This window comes from Ovis canadensis, chromosome 15 (assembly GCF_042477335.2).
Source record: "Ovis canadensis isolate MfBH-ARS-UI-01 breed Bighorn chromosome 15, ARS-UI_OviCan_v2, whole genome shotgun sequence".
In the NCBI taxonomy this organism is placed as follows: domain Eukaryota; kingdom Metazoa; phylum Chordata; class Mammalia; order Artiodactyla; family Bovidae; genus Ovis; species Ovis canadensis.
Genome location: NC_091259.1, coordinates 32,539,304 through 32,566,547, shown reverse-complemented (window position 1 = coordinate 32,566,547; position 27,244 = coordinate 32,539,304). Strand labels below are relative to the sequence as shown.

General features: G+C 48.4%; 1 protein-coding gene across 3 annotated transcripts in view; it reads right to left on the bottom strand.

Annotated features, from left to right (window-relative positions):
- ZBTB16 (zinc finger and BTB domain containing 16) overlaps positions 1–27,244 on the bottom strand; it is a 199,518-nt gene that overhangs the window by 58,198 nt on the left and 114,076 nt on the right. For all 3 annotated transcript variants that reach the window (XM_069555064.1, XM_069555066.1, XM_069555067.1), the window contains exon 4: positions 8,294–8,380. In XM_069555064.1, the coding sequence (XP_069411165.1) occupies positions 8,294–8,380 (87 nt within the window). The remainder of the gene's footprint in view (positions 1–8,293; positions 8,381–27,244) is intronic.

Here is a 27,244-nt window from a genome sequence, read left to right as displayed (position 1 = left end):
CTCTAAGTTTTAATCTTCTCTAGCAAAGAACAGGGAAGGAAAATGTCTATGTTTTAGGACGGTAATAAGGACTTAATAAAATCATATATCCAAAATATCCAAGAGTACAGCTACTATATTATCTGTGAGTGCATGCTAAGTTGCCTCAGTCGTGTCCGACTGTTCGCGACCTCATGGGCTCGCCAGGCTCCTCTGTCCATGGGATTCTCCAGGCAAGAATACTGGAGTGGGTTGTCATGCCCTCCTCCAGGGGATCTTCCTGAGCCAGGGACTGAACCCGCATCTCCTATGTCTCCTGCATTGGCAGGCAAGTTTTTTTTTGTTTGTCTGTTTTACCACTAGCGCCACCTGGGAAGACTATATTATCTGCAACCAAAGCAGATTCACCCTACTTGTTCATTTCCTCCACAACACTCTGTAGCCTTCAGGAAGGCAGGGACCACCCCTTGCACACAGTAGGTACTTCAAAACTTAGTGGATAAATGAATGAAGGAAGGATGGGACGAATCAGCCGCACAGGCTACTCTGGTATGTAGCGAACACAAGTCACTAGCCTGGCCAACCTCGTGGGGGCAGGGAGTGGGCTGGAGAAGAGAGGGGAATTGCTTTGGAGCAAGTCTGCAGATCAAGCGTCCTGGGCTCTAAGGCGTCTGTGAAGCTTCCTAGCCCCAGAACTCCTAAGCTCAGGAATGACTTTCCGTCTCTTTTCCTTACCTGGGTACTACGAGGGCATAGAGTGGGATGACACAGGTCTGACTTGTATTTCCAGAATACCCAGGTTCCTAATGGCAACAGACATGGGCCAGGACACCAGTGGGGGACTCAAGCTCCTGGAAGGGGGAACACAGGACCTTGCTCTGTTCCAACCCCAGCTCTGCAGCCTGTCCGGCCTAGTTGGATATGTTATCGGTTTAAACGTCGGAAGAGGGCAGTCCCCCCGGGAAGCTTTGAGCATTCTAGGAACTAGGACCTTAAATAAAATCCACGAAATCTGCTGAGAGGCTGTTTCACATACACAACTTCATTATGCCCTCACCTCTCCCCGCTGCAGCTACAGCAGGGGCTCTTGGCTCTACAGGTACGCTGGAAACACCCTCTTGACCAAAGGACACACCAGGATCCTCAAGATCCCATCCGCTCAGCAAAGCAGCTGCGCCCCATTCTTACTCCTTGCTTACCGTATCAGCCTGCCCCTTCCCCTCTCACCTGCCTAGTCAGGGGAAAGGATACCCTCCAAGGGCATGGCGAAGACCCTGATGGCGCAGAGTTAGTAACCACCATCACCACTGACTGAGCGCTTACTCCATGCAAGGCCTGTGCTGAGTGCTTTCCACGGATCATCAAACTAAATCCTCACAACATCCCTTGTACGACAGCATCATTGCTGTCACATCACCAAGGAGGAAATGGGCTTAGGGAAAGTTAAGCGCCCTGCCCAAGCTCATAAAATGTGGAAGTGATGGGACCAGATAGGACTTGAATCTAGACAGTCTGACACCAGATTCCAAGCGCTCCTAATACCCTGAATGTCACACTCAAGACTTTGGGTTCCAAGGGTCCCGCTTCTTTGAAACCTGCAACACAAACCTGAACCACGCTATCAGGGCCCCAACTTGTCTGGTGAATAAAGCCCTCGAGAGGTCATCCTCCCTGAGTAGCCATCTGCACATCTGCCTTTCCTGCTGTGGGGTTCTCATGGGCTCTCTAGCCTGGCCCCCAAACACTAGCATTGGCCCCATCTCTCTTATGTTCAGATCGCACATAGACAGCTGTTCTGAGTCCCCTACATGCGGACGTGTTAAGTCACTTCAGTCGTGTCCGACTCTGTGCGACCTGACCCTATGGACTGCAGCCCGCCAGGCTCCTCTGTCCGTGGGACTTTTCAGGCAAGAATACTGGAGAGGGTTGCCGTGCCCTCCTCTAGGAGATCTTCTCAACCCAGGGATTGAAGCTGCGTCTCCTGTGTCTCCCGCGTTGGCAGGTGGGTTCTTTACCACTACTGCCACCTGTGAAGCCTCTGAGTCTCCTACATATGAATTAAAAGAGCTGAAGGTTCCTTCAGCTCAATTCCAAGGCTGCCGCACTGACATCTCCCCGCTCCCCCACAGGGCCTGCTGCAGACTGCCCCAGCCCCCTTGCCCTCAGTTCAGCAGCTGAGGTATCTCCCCTGTCCTCTAATTAATGCCACCCGATCCCATCTGTTGCCCCTAGGCCTGTTCACATCCCAAACGGGGATGTACAGTGGCTCGGACAACATTATGATTTGTAAAACCCACTCCTAATTAGTTTGACTTTGAGTGAAGAGGGTAATTATTTTTAAATTTATTAACTGCTGCCTGGCCAGAGAAGTTTCCAGATCAAATGACACAGGGAAGCTATTTCTGTTCAGTGACGCAGCAATTTATATTACTGATCGGTCATTAAAACCTCTGGCACAAAACCACTTGTGTTTCCTGAGCCAAGATACTGTCCGTGTGTCAAATTTCAAACCCAGAGTATAAATTAAGCCATTAATGTTATTTATCAATTTATCTGGACTTTTAAAGAACTACTTACTAATTTAAGACATTCCTGATATAGAACCCAACTGGTGCACTGGGTGTGTGTGTGTATGTGCGTGTATATGTGTTTTCTCGCTTTTTATTTTACTGAACAGTGTAAAAAAAATTCTGATGTGTAAATGAAGTACAGGCATCTTGGGGAGCTGCAGAGCTGTTAATTCCTGACTGCTCTGCAACCCAAACATTTTGGAAGCAGCAGTGTTTTGCAATATGTATTTGTCATAATATAAAAGGTGTAAAGTGATCTCTGTTTATCTCCTCAAAGTCTTAGCTGTAGCAAAACAGAAAACTGAAGTGTGACAACGAAGCCTGAGCCCAGCCCAAGCGTAAGTGTGTCGTCCCTGAGCACCAGCTGGAGCCCACCAAGATCCTGGAGGGCAGGGACAAGGAAGGGTCACACCCACGGAGACAGAAGTCCTCCAGGGTAAGTGGAGGAGCTAAAAGGGTGAGCCCTGAAGATGATGTGTTTGGCGAAAATGGGATTGGAAATATTTTCTCCTAAATTCATTCTGCAGTGTCAAGAATATCTAAGAAGCACCCTGATAACCCATCCCAATGCCATGCTATACATCAGCTCTGTGAATTCCCTACGTGGCGGGCCTGCCTTGGGCATGGAACTCCCAGACCCTATCTATTTCAGGGATATTGTATACCATCTCCTGAGGGGCACACGGTCATCAGGGTATTGAAGATGCTTAGTTAAATAGGTCATAGGGATCCAAGAGCTCTGCCCAGGACGTGGCCATGAGCTACACAAGCTCTCCCTAAACCGTTCAGCCACAAACCCATGGACAACAGTAAGTCAATGAGCAGGCAGCTGGGGATTGGTAGAAAGAGCACTGAAGTCAGAGTTGGGTCCAGTTCCAGCTCTTCACTTCCTAGTGCTGGGCTTCTAGGCCTCCATGGTCTCATCTGTAAAATGGGTACAGTGGAAGAAGGTGTTGGATAAATATAGGTATCAGAAACATAAGACGGCAGTTTCATGACTTTACTCTCCCAGGGTCTCTTCCTTCTCAGAGCTTCTTCCCCGCTCTCCTGTTCGCTCTCTTAAAGGATATCTGGTACCCCACCGGCTTCCCCTAGTCCAACAGCTTTAGCATCACTTTCAGCATTCCTTATAACAAGGCCTCTCTCTTCCTCAGAGGCCCCCTTTCTTAGAACAGAGATGGCATCTAGATGTCACGTTGTGTTTTTTCATTGATTATTAGGGGAGTCCGAGAACCCATCTGGGTGCTGCAGGTTCTACAGGTATGTCCCCTATAGTACTGTGCCCAGCTCTGCCTGTCAGCAGAACTGCCTCGATGCCAACCTGAACGGCCACCACCACCTCTGTCCCCAGCCGAGGACAGCCTGCCCAACACCAGGAGGGGCCAAACGCTTCTCCTGGCAAGGAAGCATGCCCCTCGCTCACAGCCAGCTGGGAAGGGAGCCTTTCTTAAAGCATCCACCCTGGTTCCTTCTGCACAATTTGGATTCAGCTTGGAGATAAAGCAGAAGTAAGTCTGAGGGTTAAGACTCCGGTGGTTAAGACTTACTTCTAATGTAAGGGGCACAGGCTTGATCCCCAGTCAGGGAACTAAGATTCCCACATGCCTGCTCCACAGTACTATCCCTGGCCCCCAAACAGGTCTGAAGGAGCCGGGCTCCACCTCTGCTAAGGAAGGATGGGCACTATACCCTTTGCAGGTGAGGACATCTGAAGGGCAGAAAGGACTAGGAACAAGGTTATCCACCTGCTAGCCAGCAAAGTTAGATTCCACCCCCTCCCAGCTTCTGACTCAAACTTCAGCTTTTTTCCAATCACTGTTGTTTAGCCTCTCAAGTCATGTCTGGCATGCCAGGCCTCCCTGTCCTCCACTATCTCCCAGAGTTTGCTCAGACGCATGTCCATTGAGTTGATGATGCCATCCAATCAATCTCACCCTGTCACCCCCTTCTTCTCCTGCCCTCAGTCTTTTCCCAGCATCAGGGTCTTTTCCAATGAGTTGACCTTTGGCATCAGGCAGCCAAAGTACTTGGAACTAATATTCTTTTCTGAAAAATGTTGGTCACTTTCAAGTCCTCACTAACTTAATAAATCCTGGAAGGGCATTAGTCCTAAGACACCTCCTGGTTTTCAGAGCCCAATCAATACCAAACTCTAAAAACAGGTTGCAATGTCATTTACACCACTGAATTATACACTTAGTTAAAATGGCAAATTTATGTATCTTTTATGACAGTCTTAAAAATACACTAATGTATCAAAAACTACAGACCTGGATCCTTCAAACACATGACCAGGATGTGAATTACATCTCACGAAAGTTGTCTGAAAAACTATACAGGGAGCACGTCTGCGTTGCTCACTGCCATATACCCAGTGGGTGCCAGGCACACAAAAGGTGCTCAAGAAGTGTGTGGGGTCCTGTCTGTGAACGACACACCCATCTGCTCACTCAGCAAGGACGCAGTCTCTCGCCCTGGCCCTGGCACTTAGGGCAGCTTGCTCCCTGCTGCTGCAAATTTAATCTGGATGGACAGAATTAAGCTGCTTTGCAAAGCTGGCTCAGAGTTTGGTGCCCTCAGCCCCCAGTTGGAATTCTCAGAGCAGGATTCTCAGTTACGTGTGCAGTCCAGAGGCAACAAGAAATAGCCGGGAGTCTGAGAGACATGCATCCTTCCTTGGCTTTTAAGAACACCAGCTCTGGGATCCTGGGCAAAATCTGCAGGCCAAGTCCTCTTCTCTAGAACCGAGCCAGGGAGACACTGACTGGGCTGACAGCTCACCTAGAAAGTTCTGCTTAATGCCACAGGTCAGGGCAACACCAGCCCAGAGTGCATGATACCAGGACTATGACATACGTCTTTCACATGGAGAGGCTGATTTTGAGGAAGTTTCTGCTTCCTGACTCTTGGAGCCCTGAGTGAGAGGTCCAGGCTGCTCTGCTGGAGAGAGAGGCCAACAGGAGGAGGACTGGGAGGCAGATACGAGAGGGAGGGCGCTGGCCCACACACCACCCAATGCAACCACGTGAGAGACCCCAAGTGAAAACTGCTCACCTGAGCATAGTCACCTACAGAAACGTCTGATATGTTAACACAGTGTGGCTTTAGTCTACTGTTAGAGTGGTTTTCCTTGCATACCAATTGGTAACAAACACTCCTGCGGTCAATCATCAACATAGGAACTGGAGTGATATTTTAAACCCATAAATCAAGTCATGTCATTCTCCATTCAACACCCTCCAATGGACTGTTTTGCCCATTTTCTATAAATGTTTGTCTGCATAGGCGTGTGTGTGTGTGCACAGTGTGTGTGTGTGTGTGTGTGTGTGTGTAGTTTACTGAGTCATAATTCTTGTACCATATGATATACCAGTCATGCTTTTCAAGGACAAAGTCAGTACTTTTTAATGTATTCAGAGATGCACAACCATCACCACGTTTTAGAACATTTGAATCACCCCAAAAAGAAACTCCATACCCATTAGCATTTACCATTTCCCCCCAAATCTCCCAGCCCCTTACTAACTTCCTTTCTGTCTGGAGAGTCGCCTATTCTGGATGTTTCATATAAGCAGAACCATACAACACGTGGCCTTTGTGACTGGATTCCTCCTCTGAGCATAATGTTTTTAGAATTCCTCTTTAAAATGTTTAGAATGTATCAGCATTTCATCCCTTTTTATAGATGAGTAATACTCCACTGTATGAATAAACTACATTTTGTGTGTCCATTCATCAGTAGGTTGACGCTGAGTTATATCTACCGTTTTGGCTATTATAAAAATGCTGTTAAGAACACTTACGTGCAAGTTTTTGTGTAGATACATGTTTTCATATACGCAGGAGTGGAATTCCTGGGTCACAGTATCTGTTTACCTTTCTGAGGAACTGCCTGTTTTCCAAAGTGGCTGCACCATTTTACACTTCCACCAGCAGTGTATGAGGGTTCTGATTTTTCCACAATCTCAACAACACTTCTCATTTTTATTAAGCTACATCTTGGTGAGTGTAAAGCATTTAGTATCTCATTGTGATTTTGATTTGTAGTTCCCCAATGGCTAATGATGTCAAGCATCTTTTCATGCGCTCAATGATTATTTGTTTATTTTGGAGACATATCTATTCAGTCAGATCCTCTGCACAGTTTTTGCTTTGGTTATTTGTATTTCTATTAGAGTCCTAAGAGTTCCTCATATTTTTGAACCAAATGAAAATGATTTGCAAATATTTTATCCCCCCGCCCCAACCCCAAGAATGGACTCTCGGCACACGCAGAATAAAATCCAAATTCCGTGCCAGGACTGAGAGACCCACCTAATTTCTGACCTCATCTCCCACCACTCTCTGCACCTCACTGCCTGCCCCCTACCACCACACCGCTCTTCCACAAACCTGTCAAATTCAACCCACATGCTTGAGTGTTACAAGTATTTGTTTCTTTTACTCAGATCTTCTTTCCTCGAAACCTTTAAGTAACTAACTCACTTTCCAACTTTACAGCTGGGCTCAGATGTCACCCTCTCAGAGGAAGACTGACCATCTGACCTAAAATACCCCTTTTTTCCCTTATCCTGCTATATTTTTTCTCACTAGTGCTTATTACAGCCTGGCATTATTACTACACAATCACGTGCCTATCCTATCGCCCTACTAGAATCTCAGCTCCATGAAGAATGCTATCTGTCTCATATGTTATTAGACCTTAAAGACTCCCACAGTGCCCAGGATATTACAGGAACTCAATTAATATTTATTAAATTAAATGCATCTACTACTATTTATCGAATGCTTATTATAAGCCAAGCATTCCCCTAAATACTCCAAATAAAATATCTTATTTAATCCCCCCAACAAATCTATGCTGCACGGTAGATACTAGTATTACCCTACTTTTCCAACAGGTGAGGAAACCCAAATTAAGAGGGCTTAAGTCACAGATTCACGGCTCCACAAACAGTAAACGGCAGTGTCAGGATCAAACCAGTACCATTCCTGTCCCCACTACTCACTTCAGCAAGTCACTTACCCTCCTTTGAATCTCGGTTTCCTTATCAGTGACACGGGAGTAGCTTTCTACTTCACAGAGTTATGGAAAGACTGGCTAACTGAGATCAGGTAAAGCACTAAGGACAGGGCCTGGCATGTTGTGAACGCTCAGTAAGCGTGAGCTACAATGATGACGCCGCTGCCAAGTACCATGATGGGATAACACTGATGCTATGAAATCAATGGTTTGAGATCACAGCAATATCACTGTTGGGTAATATTGTTCAAATGCACGCCTGTGGACAGACTGCTTTCTTTTAGACAATGACTAGACTCTTGCAGAAGGAGGGCCAGCCCACTGGGCCACTTCAGAGTTAGACAACATCACTGACTTTCTAAAGCCTCTTAAAGTACCAGCATCTCCATGGAGATGGGCTCCAAGTGGCCTATTAGAGACAGAGAGCTTGGCCTGATCCAGGGCAGCTGTTCTTCTGGGGCAAAGTCACACTTATAAGCTCCTGCCCAGCCAGCTCCACAAGCAAGGGTAGCTGAAGATAGCACAAACCACCCCACTCACAGCTCCCCAGGGAAACAAGGGCCAAGATACTCACATCCACAAGCCACCACAACGGAGGCCTGGAGGATGGGGTCACTCAACAAACCACCCCACTCACAGCTCCCCAGGGAAACAAGGGCCAAGATACTCACATCCACGCGCCACCGCAACAGAGGCCTGGAGGATGGGGTCACTCACTCACCAGTATGGGTCTGCCTGTGCGTCTCCAGGGCTTCCTCCTTCGAGAACTGGGCACCACACTGATCGCAGACAAAGGCTTTGGCACCCGCTGCAAGAAAGGGGAGGCAGTTACCTTATTATTGAGAGTGACACTGCAATAGGAAAAGGGGTCCTGGGCTAAAATCGTGCAGGTGGACCCTGGGGGAAGGGGCTGAACACCTGTGAAGCTCTCAAGTCAGGGATAACCCACGGCCCCAGAGCCAGCCTGGACCCACCTCCAAGATGTGACCACCCACCCAACTGAGCTCCCAAATGCCCCCAGCAAGGGCTCTCCCAGACGGAAGAGGGAACAGAACCAGACAGCCATAACAAACAGCGAAGGGATCCGGGAGAGATGTGCAAGAAGAAGGGGGATCCTAAGGGGTTCGCACCCAGTGAGGGATGGAAAGGCGTCCCTGATACTGTGAGGGGAAACGTGCCCTGCTGCCCAGACTATACGTTATGGAAAAAAAGAAACTGCTGACACAGTAGTACCTGGATAATTCCCTAACTGAGTATGCCTGGGGGCTTCCCTGGTGGCTCAGACGCTAAAGAATCTGCCTGCAGTGCAGGAGACCCAGGTTCCATCCCTGCGTCAGGAAGATCCCCTGGAGAAGAAAATGGCAACTAACTCCAGGATTCTTGCCTGGGAAATCTCATCGACAGAGGAGCCTGGTGGGCTACAGTCCGTGGGACTGCAAAAAGTTGGACACATCTGAGCAACTAACACTTCCACTTTCTGTGTGTCTAAAACCAAACTGTCGGGACTTTCCTGGTGGTCCAGTGTCTAAGGCTCCATGCTTCCAATGCCGGGTGCTCGGGTTCAATCCCTGGTCAAGGAACTAGAACCCCCTATGCCACGACTAAGAGTTAGAATGTCTCCAAGAAGTTCGAAGGTCTGCAGCTAAGACCTGGAGCAGCCAAATAAATAAATAAACGTAGGCATTTTTTAAAAGTCAAACCAAACCACATCTACCAAAAATTAAACTTAAAAATATTTAACTGTCTACCCCCCCAGGCACCACCTGCAGCTAACAATTTAAAATCTCTGAATGACTCTCCTTCAGAATAAAGTCCACAATCCACCGGGTAACTCACAAAGCCCTTCCTGCGCTTCTCTCTCCTGCTGCTTCTCTCGCTCCTCATCCTCGTTCCCTGGTCTCCAGCCCTCCCGAGCAGCTCTGGTCCCCTGCAGGAGCCTCGCACTTCCACACTGTGAGCTCTCTGAGCATCCTTCTGTGCCGCCTCTGTCTCTGACAGTCCACCCCTCTCCCCAGCCCCACAGTTCGGCATTATCATGCCTCAGCTCCCACCCTTGCCCAGGGTCTGGTGAGGGGGACCCTCTCCAGGCTCTCACAGCACCCCGTTTGTTCCAGGTTGCGGTCTCACCAGGCCCTCTCCTAAATGCCTGTGGACCCGTCTCCAGCTCCCCGAGGGAGGAAGTATGTCATCATATGCACAGTTGTATCTGCCTAACACCCAGTGCGAATGAATGACTATACATATCTGTGGAATAAACAAAATCAGTTCAGTGCAATTCAATTGGATCAGCTTTTTTGGAACCATTTTTACAAGCATCAAAATAACAGTGCCACAATGTGACAATGACTTTCTACCACTTGCTAATGGCTTTCAAGGCTCTGTTCCTTCATCTAGGGAGCACCTGTCACAAGCTTTGGAAGGTTTTCCTCCAAATGTCTTCTAGCTGCATCTCACCCCCTGCATGTTGATAACCATTGCCCCTACCGAGGCCCTTGTGGGTTGTGTCCAGAACACCGGATGACTCGAGGAGGACTGCCGCACCACCAGCCACCCTCTGATCCACCCAACAGAGGCAGGTTCCTGATTCCTCACACTTCCTTGCTCAAAAATATACAATGGCTCACAATTTGCACTGACTCTAAACTCCTCGGGCATCCCTGGTGGTTCAGCTGGTTAAGAATCTGCCTGCAATGCGGCAGACCTGGCTTGGATCCCTGGGTTGGGAAGATCCCCTGGAGAAGGGAATGGTTACCCACTCCAGTATTCTGGCCTGGAGAATTCCATGGTCTGTGCAGTCCATGGGGTTGCAAAGAGTCAGACACGACTGAGTAACTTTCACTAAACTCCTCTGCTTGGCTTTCAAGGTGTTCCATCAGCTCACCCGGTCAGCTGTCCAACTCCAGTGGGAATTATCCTTGCCAGCCCTCTCCGGGTGCCGCGGGGCCCTCCTGGGTCACGGTGACCGAACAACGCCTCTCTTCATTCCTGTCCATTCCAGTCCTAGTCCATTTCCAAGACCAAAGTACACATGTGCCAAACACGCCAGCCCCTCGCGGCTCTGCCCTTTCCAATCTGCTATCTGCTGCTGCACTTTGCTCCTTTCGACAAGTCTGAGCACTTCTTTAAGTGTGCCTGCGTTTTAGCTTTGTATTCAAGTCGCATAAGAGGCACAACTATTTCTTTCACAGATTTATAGTAGAAAGCAGTCTAGTGCTGTTTGCAAACCACCTCAGATTTCCTGGTGGGCTACAGTTCATGGGGTTGCAAGAGTCACACACGACTTAAGCAACTAAACAACAACATAGCATATCCCAGGCGTAAGGTGGAGTATTTAGCATGTATCATTTCATTTACTCCTAACAAGCTTTCAAAAGACATAGTGTGATTAATCCCATTTAGCGGATGATTCAACTCAAGTTCAGAGAGGTTAAGAAGCTTTCAATGTCACACAGTGGCTAACCGCAGAGGTGGACTCAAACACAGGCAGCCTGACTTCAGAGCCTTTCCTCTGAATCCCTGCACCCTTCAGCCTTCCCAGGGTTTCATCTGCAAAGATGCTTCATGAATATGAAGCTGGGCTCTAGACTTTCTCCCCCTACAAAAAATCCAATTTATCCCTTTTATACCTCAAAGTGTTATGTAAAATTCTAGTTAGAAAAAAAAGTTCCACTGCTTTTCAGTTCAGTCACTCAGTCATGTCCAACTCTTTGCGAACCCATGAACCGCAGCATGCCAGACCTCCCTGTCCATCACCAACTCCTGGAGTTTACCCAAACTCATGTCCATTGAGTAGGTGATGCCATCTGACCATCTCATCCTCTGTCTTCCCCTTCTTCTCCTGCCTTCAATCTTTCCTAGCATCAGGGTCTTTTCAAATGAGTCAGCTCTTCGTATCAGGTGGCCAAAGTATTGAAGTTTAAGCTTCAACATCAGTATTTCCAATGAACACGCAGGACTGATCTCCTTTAGGATGGACTGGATCTTCTTGCAGTCCAAGGGACTCTCAAGAGTCTTCTCCAACACCACACTTCAAAAGCATCAATTCTTCAGCACTCAGCTTTCTTTACAGTCCAACTTTCACATCCATACATGACTACTGGAAAAAAACATAGCCTTGACTAGATGGATCATTGTTAACAAAGTAATCTCTCTGGTTTTTAATATGCTGTCTAGGTTAGTCATAACTTTCCTTCCAAGGAGTAAGCATCTTTTAATTTCATGGCTGCAGTCACCATCTGCAGTGATTTTGGAGCCCCAAAAAATAAAGTCTGACACTGTTTCCCCATCTATTTGCCATGAAGTGATGGGACCAGATGACATGATCTTCGTTTTCTGAATGTTGAGCTTTAAGCCAACTTTTTCACTCTCCTCTTTCACTTTCATCAAGAGGCTCTTTAGTTCTTCTTCACTTTCTGCCATAAGGGTGGTGTCATCTGCATATGTGAGGTTACTGACATTTCTCCCGGCAATCTTGGCTCCAGCTTGTGCTTCTTCCAGCCCAGTGTTTCTCATGATGTACTCTGCATCTAAGTTAAAGAAGCAGGGTGACAATATACAGCCTTGACGTACTCCTTTTCCTATTTGGAACCACTCTGTTGTTCCATGTCCAGTTCTAACTGTTGCTTCCTGACCTGCATACAGGTTTTTTAAGAGGCAGGTTAGGTGGTCTGGTATTCCCATCTCTTTCAGAATTTTCCACAGCTGATTGTGATCCACACAGTCAAAGGCTTTGGCATAGTCAATAAAGCAGAAATAGATGTTTTTCTGGAACTCTCTTGCTTTTTCCATGATCCAGTGGATGTTGGAAATTTGATCTCTGGTTCCTCTGCCTTTTCTAAAGCCAGCTTGAACATCTGGAAGTTCACAGTTCATGTATTGCTGAAGCCTGGCTTGGAGAATTTTGAGCATTACTTTACTAGCGTGTGAGATGAGTACAATTGTGCGGTAGTTTGAGCATTCTTTGGCATTGCCTTTCTTTGGAATTGGAATGAAAACTGACCTTTTCCAGTCTGTGGCCACTACTGAGTTTTCCAAATTTGCTGGCATATTGAGTGCAGCACTTTCACAGCATCATCTTTCAGGATTTGAAACAGCTCAATTGGAATTTCATCACCTCCACTAGCTTTGTTCGTAGTGATGCTTTCTAAGGCTCACTTGACTTCACATTCCAGGATGTCTGGCTCTAGATGAGTGATCACACCATCATGATTATCTGGGTCATGAAGATCTTTTTTGGTATAGTTCTTCTGTGTATTCTTGCCACCTCTTCTTAATATCTTCTGCTTCTGTTAGGTCCATACCATTTCTATCCTTTATTGAGCCCATCTTTCCATGAAATGTTCCCTTGGGATCTCTAATTTTCTTGAAGAGATCTCTAGTCTTTCCCATTCTATTCTTTTCCTCTATTTCTTTGCACTGATCACTAAGGAAGACTTTCTTAACTCTCCTTGCTATTCTTTGGAACTCTGCATTCAAATGGATATATCTTTCCTTTTTTCCTTTGCTTTTGCTTCTCTTCTTTTCACAGCTATTTGTAAGGCCTCCCCAGACAGCCATTTTTCTTTTTTGCATTTCTTTTTCTTGGAGATGGTCTTGATTCCTGTGTCCTGTACAATGTCACAAACCTCTGCCCATAGTTCATTAGGTACTCTATCAGATCTAGTCCCTTAAATCTATTTCTCACTTTCACTGTATAATCATAAGGGATTTGATTTAGGTCATACCTGAATGGTCTAGTGGTTTTCCATACTTTCTTCAATTTAGGTCTGAATTTGGCAATAAGGATTTCATGATCTGAGCTACAGTCAGCTCCCGGTCTTGTTTTTGCTGACTGTATAGAGCTTCTCCATCTTTGGCTGCAAAGAATATAATCAGTCTGATTTTGGTGTTGGCCATCTGGTGATGTCCATGTGTAGAGTCTTCTCTTGTGTTGTTGGAAGAGGGTGTTTGCTATGACCAGTGCGTTCTCTTGGCAGAACTCTATTAGCCTTTGCCCTGCTTCATTCGGCACTCCAAGGCCGAATTTGCCTGTTACTCCAGGTGTTTCACTGCTTTGAAGTAATTTTAAAATCTTTTGTTATTCAGTCCCTGAGCCGTGTACAACTCTGTGCACTCCATAAACTGCAGCACGCCTGGCTTCCCTGTCCTTCACTGTCTCCTACAGTTTGCTCAAACTCATGCCCATTGAGTTGGTGATGTCATCCAACCATCTCATCCTCTGTCACCCTCTTCTCCTCTTGCCCTCAATCTTTCCCAGGATCAGGGTCTTTTCCAATGAGTCGACTCCTGGCATCAGGTGGCCAAAGTATTGGAGCTTCAGCTTCAGCATCAATCCTTCCAATGAATATTTAGGATTGATTTCCTTTAGGATTGACTGGTTTGATCTCCTTGCAGTCCAAGGGACTCTTAAAAGTCTTCTCCAGCACCATAGTTAGAAAGCATCAATTCTTTGGCGCTCAGCCTTCTTTGTGATCCTCACGGTTCGTCCTCACACATGGGTGAACTCTCACATTCATCCATGATACTGGAAAAACCATAGCTTTGACTATACGGACCTTTGTCAGCAAAGTGATGGCTCTGCTTTTTAATATACTTTCTAGGTTTGTCATAGCTTTTCTTCCAAGGAGTAAGCGTCTTATAATTGTCTTGGAGTATTTAGCACACTAAGGGCAAGAATTCAGAATACAAGTTATACCAGTATAGACTTAAATACTAATAAACATTTAGGGCATTGATCTTGTCTACATTCCTGACAAGGAGCAGGATATACCCTCTATTAGGGGCTCAATAAATACTACACAGCTGACTAAATAAATGAATGATAAAGTGCCTCAGGAAAAATATGAAATTACTTTTCCTTAAAGAGTTTCAAAAATAAATATTGTCATTTGTCTTCAGTGGCTGGAGTAGAATTTTGCCTCAAGGCAGGGAAAATACCATGATCCCCTCCAGGTATCCCTACAAGTTGCAGGGTGTCCTAGGGCCAAGCATCTGTACGCGGCTTCAAGAGCTTCTAAGAAAGAGCCAGGGAACTTGATGGCAAAGCAGTCACCATGTGCATCCACCCTGGAGGCAGCCAGGCCACTTTTTATCCATTCATACTGGAAATGCAGCAAGTACCTTTTGAGTACTTGAGGGCAGAAGTGGGAAGCCTCGGGGCAGAGGAAACCATCCCCACTTACAGTGAGAAACTTCCCCCAGCTCCAAATCATCAGCCAGCAATGAATTTCTGCAGACCTGTAAGGAACTGGATTTTAACCCTAATTTTTGCTTTGATCCTACCAGTTCTCATAGCTCCCTAAAGGACTTACAGGTTTTGTTGGCCACGCCACATGGCACATGAGATCTTAGTTCCCTGACCAGGGAATTGTGCTCCCGGCAATGGACAGGTGGAGTGTCTTAACTATTAGACCACCAGGGAGGTCCCCTCCTGGGTCCCTAAAGAAGAAGGGGAAGGAGGGCCTCAGGAGGGAAGCAGGGGCTGGAAAGGGGAGGGCCCACCATTGCCGTCGCCATGATGCTGGAGCCTCTGGGTGAGGAGCCCACTCGGGCTGCAGCTTCAAAGAGCTGTGATGATGAAGATTCTTAGAAAACAGCCATCCGTGTGGCTGCAGGAGCACCTGCTTTAATGACTGAGAAGCAGGGAGTGGCCAGGTAGGCAATCACGGGCCGGGTGTGTGACATCGTCGAAGCCAGATGAAGATAAAGCAGATGAGAGCACACGTGATCTTAGCAAGGGTAGCGGCTTGGCCCAGGCCTGACCACATCTGGCTGCCCTCAAAGTCCTCTGCTCTCCAACCCCTGCCTTGCCGAAGTCACAGAACTGTGTGTGTGAAAGTCCCCCATCCTCAGTGACTGTGGGTGACGACCTCCTCCCACGTGGATGCCAAGGACATAGGCTCCCACGCCTGCCTGCCCTCACGAAGCCTCTGTACTCCCCGTCCCCACCCAGACTCCCTCCACAAACCCCAAGCCCAGGAGCAAGGACAGGCAGTTACGAACCGGGTAGAGGGAGGCACAGAGCCCCCCTCTCCCAAGGAGGCATGTGCCTTTAAATTGTCCCTGTAATGGCTGGCTCAGAGGCAGAAATATTTGGCAGCCCTGAAATTAAAAGTGATAAATTTCCTCACCAAGCTTTGATCAATAATAGAGGCCTCATCTGTTAATCAATAGGACAGTCTCTGCCTGTTTACTGTGCATATGTTGTTTGCTGCTGCCTCCAGCGTGATGTCAGGTTTGCATTGAGAGCAACTCAAGTGTGCATAAACCACACGGCCATTCCCAGAATGCATTACGGTGATATCACCCAGCCACTGATACATTTATAAGCCATCAGGGCAAGGGGGTGGGGGGAGGTCATGCCAGCTGAACACAATGGGCACATAAGGACACCGCAGCATTTATACCCCTCCACAAAATTTCTTGGGGCTCATGCAGGGCATGGCTCAGCGACAGACATTCTTTGCCATCCCCTCCCTACATAAAGGGGATGTTCCCTGGATGTCTGTTAAGTAGTTGCCAAGAGGGGGAATTACAGGACATGGAGAAAAGAACATATCCTGGCCCTCAAGAAGCTTATATTCGAGAGGGGAAAGCACGCTGTTAAAAGCCAAGTAGCTATAAAATAGGTGGCAATAAGCCATAAAGAACTACATACGTGAAGAGGGCCAGGGAAGGCGGGGCTATTTTTATGGAATGAGCTGACATCTGAGGAGGTGAGCCCACAGTCTTAAGAAAGTCCATTCCAGACAAAGGAAGAGTGAGGAGGCTGGCTGGCTGGCACGCGTCAGAGAGCGGAGAGGGACGGATAGGGTTTGGATCACAGGAGGATAAATTCAATAGCAAAGAGGCAGAGCCGCACGATGATCAAGCGGTCTAGACCCTCGCTGTTCCCCAGCTGTTACAGATCAGAGCAAACCAGAGGAGACAACGGCTTGATCCAGAATGGTGAGAACGGGTCCCAGGCTCGCCTCAGCCATGCCCTGCCGTGGACCTCACACCCCTCATCACACCTCAACATGCATGCATCTCCGTCTGCAAAATGGGAATGATCGGATCCACCTGCCTCACTTGAGGCTATGGGAACCCAAGGAGATCATGTAGCTGATGACTACAAATCTCTGGTTAATCACCAGGCACTCTGCGGACAGGAGATTACTGATGTTCTTTATACCTTGGCGGGTGGAAGGGGCACAGCAGAATGTGGTTAGGAGCGCAGGATTCGAGTCAGACAGATCAGAGTTCAAATCCCAGCTCAGCGAATCACCAGCTGTGACCCTCGGCGAGTTGCCTAATCTCAGGGAGACTATTGCTCCCTCTGTAAAATGGGAACAGCAAGAGACAGTCCCAAAAGGGCTGTGAAAAGCTGGGCAAAGTGCTGGGCCCCACGGGCCGGGGCAGAGCCACAGAACCGGTCAGTGACACTGACCGCCAGCCCAGACGGGCTCGGGGCCAGGACTCCTTTCATGAACGTCTTTGTGCAAAGTATGATTGATTTTACTGAAATTCAATGTACAGCTATTTGGGGGCCATTTATCTCTTGTAAAGTGAGCTCACATTTGTAAAGACATATTTCACTATAATCACATACACACACGCGCGCACACACACACATCCCTTGTCATGCTAATTTAAAAGGTGAGGGATTGTCTTGTTGAGGGAGCAGAGCAATCTATCAGAGGACCAACATGTCAGTATTGACAGCTCTCCGTATCCTGCCCCCTTCCCCACACACCCCTGCACTTTCTACACTGCTGTCCGAGGAGCTCCATTCATAGGTCCTATGTTGCCTGCCAGACTTCTTTCCTCTCTCTGTCTCCTCAGCAGACTGCACGCTCCATGAGAGCAGGCAGGGCTGGCATCTGGCTTGTCCTCTACTCCAGGGGTCCCCAACCTCTGGGATCTAACGTTTGATGATCTGAGGTGGAGCTGATTAACAATAACAGAAATAAACTGCATAGTAAACGTAATCTGCTCAAATCATCCCCAAACCAGCTCCCCGCCCCCCTGAATCATCCCCCAAAACCGGTCCCTGGTGCCCAAAACGTTGGAGACCACCTCTCTACTCCCAGTTCTCTCCCAGTACCTGACACGTGGATGGCGCTCACTAATTGCCCCATAAACACAGAACCGTCAGGCAGGTTCCTGGTTTGCAGAACTGGCCTGTGAAGGGGGTACTGGCCACTCAGGGCACTGCCAGGCCGTCCCCTAGGGGGTGGCAGAGTCCTTGGTCTACACGTGTTGGGTTGTCTGCTGGCCCTTTTTCAAAACTCAAGGACACGGTCTCCGCCTGGAATTCAGGCAGTCTGGAGGAGAAGGAAAGGGAAACTTAGGAAGTGGAGCTGTCTGCTTCCCCTGGAGCAAGATGTCCCTCTCTTCTGCCCGCCCTCTGGCTCCCTGTCCAGCTGCCCAGGACTCACTCAGCTGCAGCAAACAAGCAAGCCCTCCCTCCAGCCCACTCGGGAGCCTCTGGTCAGCCAGAGTGGACCCCCCACAGGCCAGCAGAGATCTGCTGAGCACACCCGCTCCCAGTCCAGACGCTAAGCTTAGCTGAGAAAAATGGGGCTATGTTAGCCCCTCAGTTGTGTCCGACTCTTTGGAGCCCCACAGATTGTAGCCTGCCAGGCTCCTCTGTCTGTGGGATTCTCCAGGCAAGAATTCTGGAGTGGGTTGCCATTCCCTTCTCCAGGGGATCTTCCTGACCCAGCGATCCAACGAGAGGTGGCGGGGCGGAGGGCGGGGGGTGTTGCAAGTGGAAGCAGCCGCCTGACCATTCTGAATTCTCTCCTTCCTCCCTGATGCCTCCAGAAAGTGAAACAAGGGCCAGAGGAAGGAGGAGGGCTCACAGCGGGTTAAGACTGGGTGAAAAGAAAGGAGGCAGTGGCCAGAGCCCACATGGAGGCGTCCTCTGTGTGTGTGGGAGCCGCCCCACTCGGTGCTAAGGATCACCCCAACTCACAGGAATCAAAGGCGAGACATGCCAGAAAAGCACTTTCAAAACCATAAAGCTTTCTATCAATGCCCAGCATTCCAATAACAACAGAGCCGCAATCCAGTAGAAGCATGGCAGGCAGGCTGCCCGCAGCCGCCCTCCTCTCCTGCCACCCGCTCGGGCTGCTCCTCCTTGGCAGAGCACAGCACCCCCTTGCCCAGAAATGGGGTTGGGGGTCCCGCGCACCTAAGGGAGGGGACGAGAAGGCACTGCACACAATCAGATGTGGCCTGCAGCCTCTCTGAAGCCAGTAAGGCGCAAGCCAATGATAAAAGGAAAAAATTTCAAAATCCCTTGTCTCCCAAAACTCTCCCACCCCCGTGCTAACAAGAAGGGGTGGGGAGGGGGCAGGGAGGAACCACTGAAAAAACACCTAACGTCTGCCAGCATCTAATGTCGAGTACTGTGTCCTTTTTCTTTTAATTCCTTGAGATTTTAAAATAAACATCTTGACTGTTCTGATGAGATATGCATGCCTGCTTACATAAGGAAGTACAGAGTGTACCAAAACAGCAGACCCAAAAAAAGCATAAGCTGTCAGAACAATGAGTACAGACTCCGGGCATTTTACAACGGGCCATGGTGTACAGTTTTATTTACAGTACCTCTTATCTGACAGAGAACAGTACACTGGCTGCCAATTCCAAAGGCCAGCACTGCGTGTTCTTTCACTCAAGGAGATGTGTACTCCCTAAGAGGAGCTGGAAAGCCTGCTCTCTCTCTCTCTCTCTCTCCAGCTCGCTCGCGCACTCTCTCTCTCTTTCACCTTTATCAACAAAACAAAAACTGGTACAGAACCAGCATCTCTGTAAGATACACAGATTTAGGGAAGAGGGAACAGGAAAGGCAGGTGGGCAGATGTGGGCTGCCCGGAAAACAACCAGCCCTATCGATTGGCTCAGAATATGGTTCAAGGGCAGTTCTCCGTGACGACCAAGTAGGAGAAAGGTCCTCCGGGCCTGGCCCTGCTTGCAAGATGGGGGTGGCAGGGGGAACTAATAACACTGGGCCTCAATCAAAGGTAGGACTCAGAAAGTCACCAGGACAGACTTCCTGGCCAGGCGACAGAGATCACGGAATGACCGGGGATTCTGGGCGGCAGGCTCTCCTGATCTCTAGACGTCAATTTCCCATCAATGCTCCGCTGACTGCCAAACACAGTGTCCCTCATCCCTATCACTCAGCCCGGAGAGGCTTAGAAAAGCTCCTCTGTTATCACTTTTAACACCAGCAGACAAACCAACAGGCTGAGAAACACAGTCCATGGCCCAGAGAAACACACACACCAAATACACAGCTTCATAGCAGGGAAGAACCCTCGCTCTGGAATCAAAACACACACAGGGTCAAGTCCTGGCTTCTACCATTTCTAGCTACCACCCCCAAGTAAGCTAATTATCTTCTCTGGACCTGTTTCTTCACCTGTAAAACTGGGCACAGAGCATCTACTTCACAGGGTTGACTGGTGACTCATTTAAATACTCTATGTAAAGTCTTTACCACCATGCCCGGCATCCAGTGACTGCTCAATAAAAGCTGGTTGTCAAATTAACGTCCTCATCATTACCACTGCTCCCTCCCCTTCCCCCGGTGTCAATGTCTGAGACCCACACAGACATCAAATGAATGCAATACACATCTCATAACATTTAAAATATTCTTACCACCCCAGACCAAAGAGCAAGAAACAAAAGGGGAGAGACTCTTGTTTGGTCTCTTTTGATGAGACTCTTTTGATGGCCAGGTATGGGCCTGGCATCAACTTTGTGGCCTTGACTTTCCTCCTTAAAATGGGGTTATCTATCCTCATAAGATAGCATGAACAAGAACCTGTATGAAATACCAGGCACACAGTAAGTACCTGGATAGTTATTACGATTACGGAATAATTTCACTTCATCAAGTTGATGAGCTCCAGGAGACCAGCCTTTGGACAGCGTCTTCAGGAACTCCAGTCCGTAAGACTCTAGCCCCATAGCTCCCACCTGTGATGAGCAAGCGGCTCAGAAAGGAGAGACACTGCATTCTCTGGGGGCCTTGAATGCATGGTCTTCAGCTGTTTGGGACGGGAGAAGGGGCACCCTCGGATGAGGCGGGTGAACTGGCCCTGTCTGAGCTGTGTAGCCGTGGGTGAATCACTTCATCCTTCCATCTGTAAATGACTAGTTTTAAGTGGAGACCCAAGGGAGAAGAAAAGACCAAGGGGCATCGCTAGGGAAGAAGCTGGAAAAACAGGGCAAAGGAGGCTTAAAGTGGCCGTAAAGGGGCCCAAATGCTTACAACCCTTGGCAATGGGACAGTGGTGCTGGATCAAGTTGGGGCTGGGTTCCCTGGTTCCAGCAGGGGATTCCTTCCCCAGGGGCAGACTTTGCTCCATCCGGCAGCCAAAGTGGGGCAGACAGTCCAGACACTGAGAGAATCATTAACCAGACAGAGCTGGGCTGAGCCAGTGAGGCTGAGGTGGAGGCTGAGCCAAGTTCCAGGGAACACCCAAGCTTTCAGGTATCCACGGCTTCGTCCTGCTTAAAAGAGGTGGCACTGCACTCTTGGTATTTGTAAAGGACGAGGTAAAAAGGCCACAAAAACTCTAGCAGCGGGGCGGGGGTGACTTTTGCCATGATTTCACTGGACATCCCCTCAACCAACCCCTGGTCACCAGCAAGGACCTTCCTCCCTAGTTCCCACTCGGGGATTCTCAGATGAGAGATTCCTAAAGGGCAGAGGGCTCTCTGCCGGCCTCCAGCAGCCTCGAAGCCCTGCTTGTGATCTGAGCCTCTGGCCTCCTGCTCTCAGCCTCAACCACTCTGCTCCCTTCTACTGGAGTTCCCCGTCAGGGGTCCACAGCCAAAATCTGGAGTGGCGTGGGCTCGCCCCTGACCCACCTCCCAGGGGAAGAGCATGGCACTACCTAGACAGTGCGTGCTGAGTCAGTTCAGTCACATCCGACTCCGTGTCCCCACGGACTGTAGCCCGCCAGCTGTCCGTGGGGCTCTCCAGGCAAGAACACTAGAGTGGGCTGTCATTTCCTTTTCCAGGGGATCTTCCCACCCCAGGGATCAAACCTGCATCTCCTGTGTCTCCTGCATTGGCAGGCAGGTTCTTTACCACTAGTGCCACCTGAACAATAGAGAAAAGCAAAACCAGGCTACTCCAGGGAAGACAGCCAGAATCAAAACCCCACCTATCCACATTACAAGCTGAGGGTTGCCAGCACCCCAGTCCCCCAACATCCCCTGATACCCCCTCCAATTAAACTGTCCCTTGAGGTACTTTCAGAGAAGAGGGAAGGCAGACTCGCTCATCCCTGACTGCACTCTGGCCCCCCCTGTCTCCCGGCAGGATCCTTCCTCCCTCACTTCTCACTGACTGCAAAGTATGCCAAGGCCTCTCAAAACCTGGGAAGCTCTTTGAGATCCCTACAGAGGGAATGCCCGCATCCCCGCTCCTCTCAGTCCACTTCCATTTTTAAGCTAAAATACCCGTGTGTGTGTGTATGTGTGTGTGTGAGTGTGTGTGTGCGCGCGTGTGTTCAGTTGCTCAGTCGTGTCTGACTCTTTGCGACCCCATGGACTGTAGCTCACCAGGCTCCTCTGTCCATGGGATTCTCCAGGCAAGAATACTGGAGTGGGTTGCCATGCCCTCCTCCGGAGGCCAGACCCAGGGACTGAACCCACGTCTGCTGTCTTCTGCATGGCCGGAGGATTCTTTACCACTGAGACCCTGGGCAAGCCTAAAACACCCATAGTTGATCCTATCCCAACAAGTTACAAGGAACAAGGCATTTCAGGGGGTTTCAAATGCTGTCCCAGTGTAATAACCACTGCACTAAGAAACTAGTGGGCAGGGGTCTGCAATACGAGCGTCTATTGACTATTCCCTTTGCCGAGCCCTGGAAACAGGAACTTCCCCACTCCTGGGAGCCCCACCAAGACGCCATGCCACAGCCCCTGAAGAGAGCCTGCCAGATTACCAGAAGAGGCAGGATTCACCCACTGTCAAGCCCATCCCTGGCTTTGACACTGACATATTTCAGCTCAGGTGCCCACCAGCTGCATCAAGGGCGGAAGCCGTTTAACCTCCCTGAGCCTTGGTTTCCTCACCAGCTAAAGAGGCAATATTAATAATACACCTATCGTATCCTACAGTCTGAAAGCGTACAACGCCAGGGGCACCACTCAGCCAGAACGGAGGCCACAAGCTTGGTAGGACGTTCAGATGAGATGATGCACGTGAAGGTGTCCAGCAACAGGAACTGGCGCTTGGCAACTGCACCCTAACTCTTCCCTCCCCAGGATGCTAGGAGTCCTTCCTGCAAGGGCTGCCCTGCCGAGACAAGCAACAGTGCTGCTGCAGCCTTGAGAATAATAATGATACTGATAACATTACTTTTTAATGGATTTATTTTATTTGTTTGGCTGCATCGGGTCTTAGTTGCAGCATGCAGGATCTTTCATTGGGGCTCACGCTTAATTGCCCCAATGTGGGATCTTACTTAGTTCCCTGACCATGGACCAAATTCCCACCCGCTGCATTACAAGGCAGTCTAAACCTCTGGATCACCAGAGAAGTCCCTGATAATTCAATTATTGAATATTTATTATAAGATAAACACCATATTAACTACTCTACATGCCACAGACCATTTAACTCTGCCATCAATTCTAAGATTACTCTCATTTTATAGAGGTGAAAACTGAGGTCTGAAAAGCTTAGTACACATACCATTAAATTCTGCCATCAGTTTTAAGCTTCTTCCCATCTTATAGAGGTAAGAATTGAGGCTGACTCCAATTAAAATAAATAAATACATTTCAAAAAAAAAAAGAATTGAGGCTGAAAACCTTAGTTCAGTTCAGTTCAGTCGCTCAGTCATGTCCGACTCTTTTGACCCCATGAATCGCAGCACGCCAGGCCTCCCTGTCCATCACCAACTCGCAGAGTTCACTCAGACTCATGTCCATGGAGTCCATGATGCCATCCAGCCATCTCATCCTGGGTCATCCCCTTCTCCTCCTGCCCCCAATCTCTCCCAGCATCAGAGTCTTTTCCAATGAGTCAACTCTTCGCATGAGGTGGCCAAAGTACTGGAGCTTCAGCTTTAGCATCATTTCTTCCAAAGAAATCCCAAGGTTGATCTCCTTCAGAATGGACTGGTTGGATCTCCTTGCAGTCCAAGGGACCTTCAGGAGTCTTCTCCAACACCACAGTTCAAACACATCAATTCTTCGGCGCTCAGCCTTCCTCACAGTCCAACTCTCACATCCATACATGACCACAGGAAAAACCATAGCCTTGACTAGACGGACCTTAGTCGGCAAAGTAATGTCTCTCCTTTTGAATATACTATCTAGGTTGGTCATAACTTTTCTTCCAAGGAGTAAGCATGTTTTAATTTCATGGCTGCAGTCACCACCTGCAGTGATTTTGGAGCCCCCCCAAAAATAAAGTCTGATACTGTTTCTACTGTTTCCCCATCTATTTCCCACGAAGTGATGGGACCAGATGCCACGATCTTCGTTTTCTGAATGTTCAGCTTTAAGCCAACTTTTTCACTCTCCTCCCTCACTTTCATCAAGAGGCTTTTTAGCTCCTCTTCACTTTCTGCCATGAGGGTGGTGTCATCGGCATATCTGAGGTTATTGATATTTCTCCCAGCAATCTTGATTCCAGCTTGTGCTTCTTCCAGTCCAGCGTTTCTCATGATGTACTCTGCATAGAAGTTAAATAAGCAGGGTGACAATATACAGCCTTGACGTACTCCTTTTCCTATTTGGAACCACTCTGTTGTTCCATGTCCAGTTCTAACTGTTGCTTCCTGACCTGCATACAGATTCCTCAAGAGGCAGGTTAGGTGGTCTGGTATTCCCATCTCTTTCAGAATTTTCCACAGTTTCTTGTGATCCACACAAGAAAAGGCTTTGGCATAGTCAATAAAGCAGAAATAGATGATTTTCTGGAACTCTCTTTGTTTTTTCCATGATCCAACGGATGTTGGCAATTTGATCTCTGGTTCCTCTGCCTTTTCTAAAACCAGCTTGAACATCAGGGAGTTCATGGTTCACGTATTGCTGAAGTCTGGCTTGGAGAATTTTGAGCATTACTTTACTAGTGTGTGAGATGGGTGCAATTGTGCGGTAGTTTGAGCATTCTTTGGCATTGCCTTTCTTTGGAATTGGAATGAAAACTGACCTTTTCCAGTCCTGTGGCTACTGCTGTGTTTTCCAAACGTGCTGGCATATTGAGTGCAGCACTTTCACAGCATCATCTTTCAGGATTTGAAATCGCTCAATTGGAATTCCATCACCTCCACAAGCTTTGTTCGTAGTGATGCTTTCTAAGGCCCACTTGACTTCACATTCCAAGATGTCTGGCTCTAGATTAGTGATCACATCATCATGATTATCTGGGTCATGAAGATCTTTTTTGTACAGTTCTTCCATGTATTCTTGCCACCTCTTCTTAATGTCTTCTGCTTCTGTTAGGTCCATACCATTTCTGTCCTTTATCGAGCCCATCTTTGCATGAAATGTTCCCTTGGGATCTCTAGTTTTTCCCATTCTGTTGTTTTCCTCACATACTATGTAATTCTGCCATCAATGCTAAGATTCTTCCCATCTTATAGAAGTAAGAACTGAGGCTGACTCCAATAAATTAATTAATTTAAAAAAAAAAAAAAAGAACTGAGGCTGAAAAGCTTAGGTTTGTGGCCCAAGGTCTCAGTCAGTAAGTGAAAAGAAAGACACAAATCAATCAGGGTGACAGTATGGGAGGCCCAGCTAACCTTCAGGGCCTCTGATTATGTAAAAGGTTATCGAGGAAGAAGTTCACATCAAGGGGAGCAGAAGAGACGCTCAGAGGCAGCGAGCTCTCGGCGCCTGCTGTTTTCCACCCCCTGGCTCATTCCTGGAGGGAGGTCTTTCTCACAAGCTCCAAGGCCAGCTCCCCAGTTTATATCCTCGTGTCTGAAGAACAGCTCTCCTCTCCGGGTCCAGGGATGCACCATGCCCACTGCACAGCATGGACGGATCTAGTCCCGCTGTGGACTCCGCTGTAGCATTCTGCCTCTGTTTCTCCACCTCTAAAGTGGACAGCATGTTCCCAGCCCCGCCCTTCTACCTAATTGTGGAGGAATGAGTTCAAGATGAAAAAACATGCAGGGCCTGACAGAAGGTACCATCGATCTTTAACACTGACTTCCAGTGAAAGCACAGTTGGGAATATCCCTTCATGACTAGCTCCCTTCCTGGGCCTTCTCCTTGTGACTTCGAAGCCATCAAGTTATTTTATCATGAAAAACAGTCAATTGGATTCATTTAAAGCAGAAAAAAAAAAAATGAAAAGGCCTCTCACATTGATGAATGACAGTGAACTATAAAGAATGAAACAGACAAGGCTTTCTAGGCTGACCTTCCGTTAACCAAAAAGTCCCCTTCTTTCACCTTCCCTGAGCATTCTGGTCAACCCCAGCTTGACAGAGCAGACGCCCTGTGGTCTCTCCCCTTCCCCAGCTCTGTCTGCAAATAACCCTTAGAATCTGCCCTTTGCTCAATGCCCAAACTGGATTCCTCACCCATCCCCACCCGCCACCCAACCCCTCACCACAGCAGCAGGTAAATCCGACAAGTTCAGGGCTGAAATATGTAAATTTTAGATCAAGGTGTCCATCCTAGACTCAAGCATTGTCAATTACTTTAATACAAAAACATATGGGGGGAGGGGGAGGGTGGTCTTCAAAACCAAGGCAGAAGCAACCAATCCACAGCTTTCTATTCTTTATTATTTTTTATTAGCGTATAATTGCTTTACAATGCTGTTAGTTTCCGTTGTACAATGAAGCAAAGCAGCTGCATGTGTAAGTATAGCCCCGTTCTCTTAAGCCTCCCTCCCACACCCCCCATCCCACTCCTCCAGGTCATCACAGAGCACTCAGCTGAGCTCCCTGCGTTACAGAGCCGCTTCTCACTAGCTGTCCATCTCACACGCGGTACTGTACGTATGTCAGTGTTACTCCCCAGTTCAGCCCACCCTCCCCTCACCCACCTCTGTGTCCACAAGTCCACTCTCTATTCCTGCCCTGCAGACGTTACGGAATGGCTACCCACGCCAGTATTCTTGCCTGGAGAATCCCATGGACAGAGGGGCCTGGCAGGCTACAGTCCACGGGGCTGCAGAGAGTCAGACACGACTGAGCAACTAACACCACTTTTCTAGATTCCATACGCTTATATAAGATGATATACGGCATTTGTTTTTCTCCTTCTGACTTACTTCACTCTGTATGATAGACTCCAGGTCCATCCGCATCGCTGCAAATGACCCAGTTTCATTCCTCTCGCTGGCTGTCATTCTGTTCTTGATGACAGCTGGAAAAGAGGCCCACCGCCCGGCTGGCCCCTCACAACACCCACCACCCCATCTCAGTCCGGGGGCCTCGGGGACTGCCACCCTCCCTCCCCTTCCTCGGGCCCCTCAGCGGCACCTCCAGGCTGCCAGTCTCTCCAGGCCTGCTGTGGCTTTCAGAAAACAGAGCATTTCTATTTTTAGCGCTTCTCAGCCTAATAATACTCCCCAACACCCATTCAGCTTAATCACTTTATTGAGGGCAAGGACCAGGCTCTCTAGCCCGAGTGCTTCTGATGTTAGGAAGTAGTAAAATGTTCAAACTGGTTAAAAATGACACTC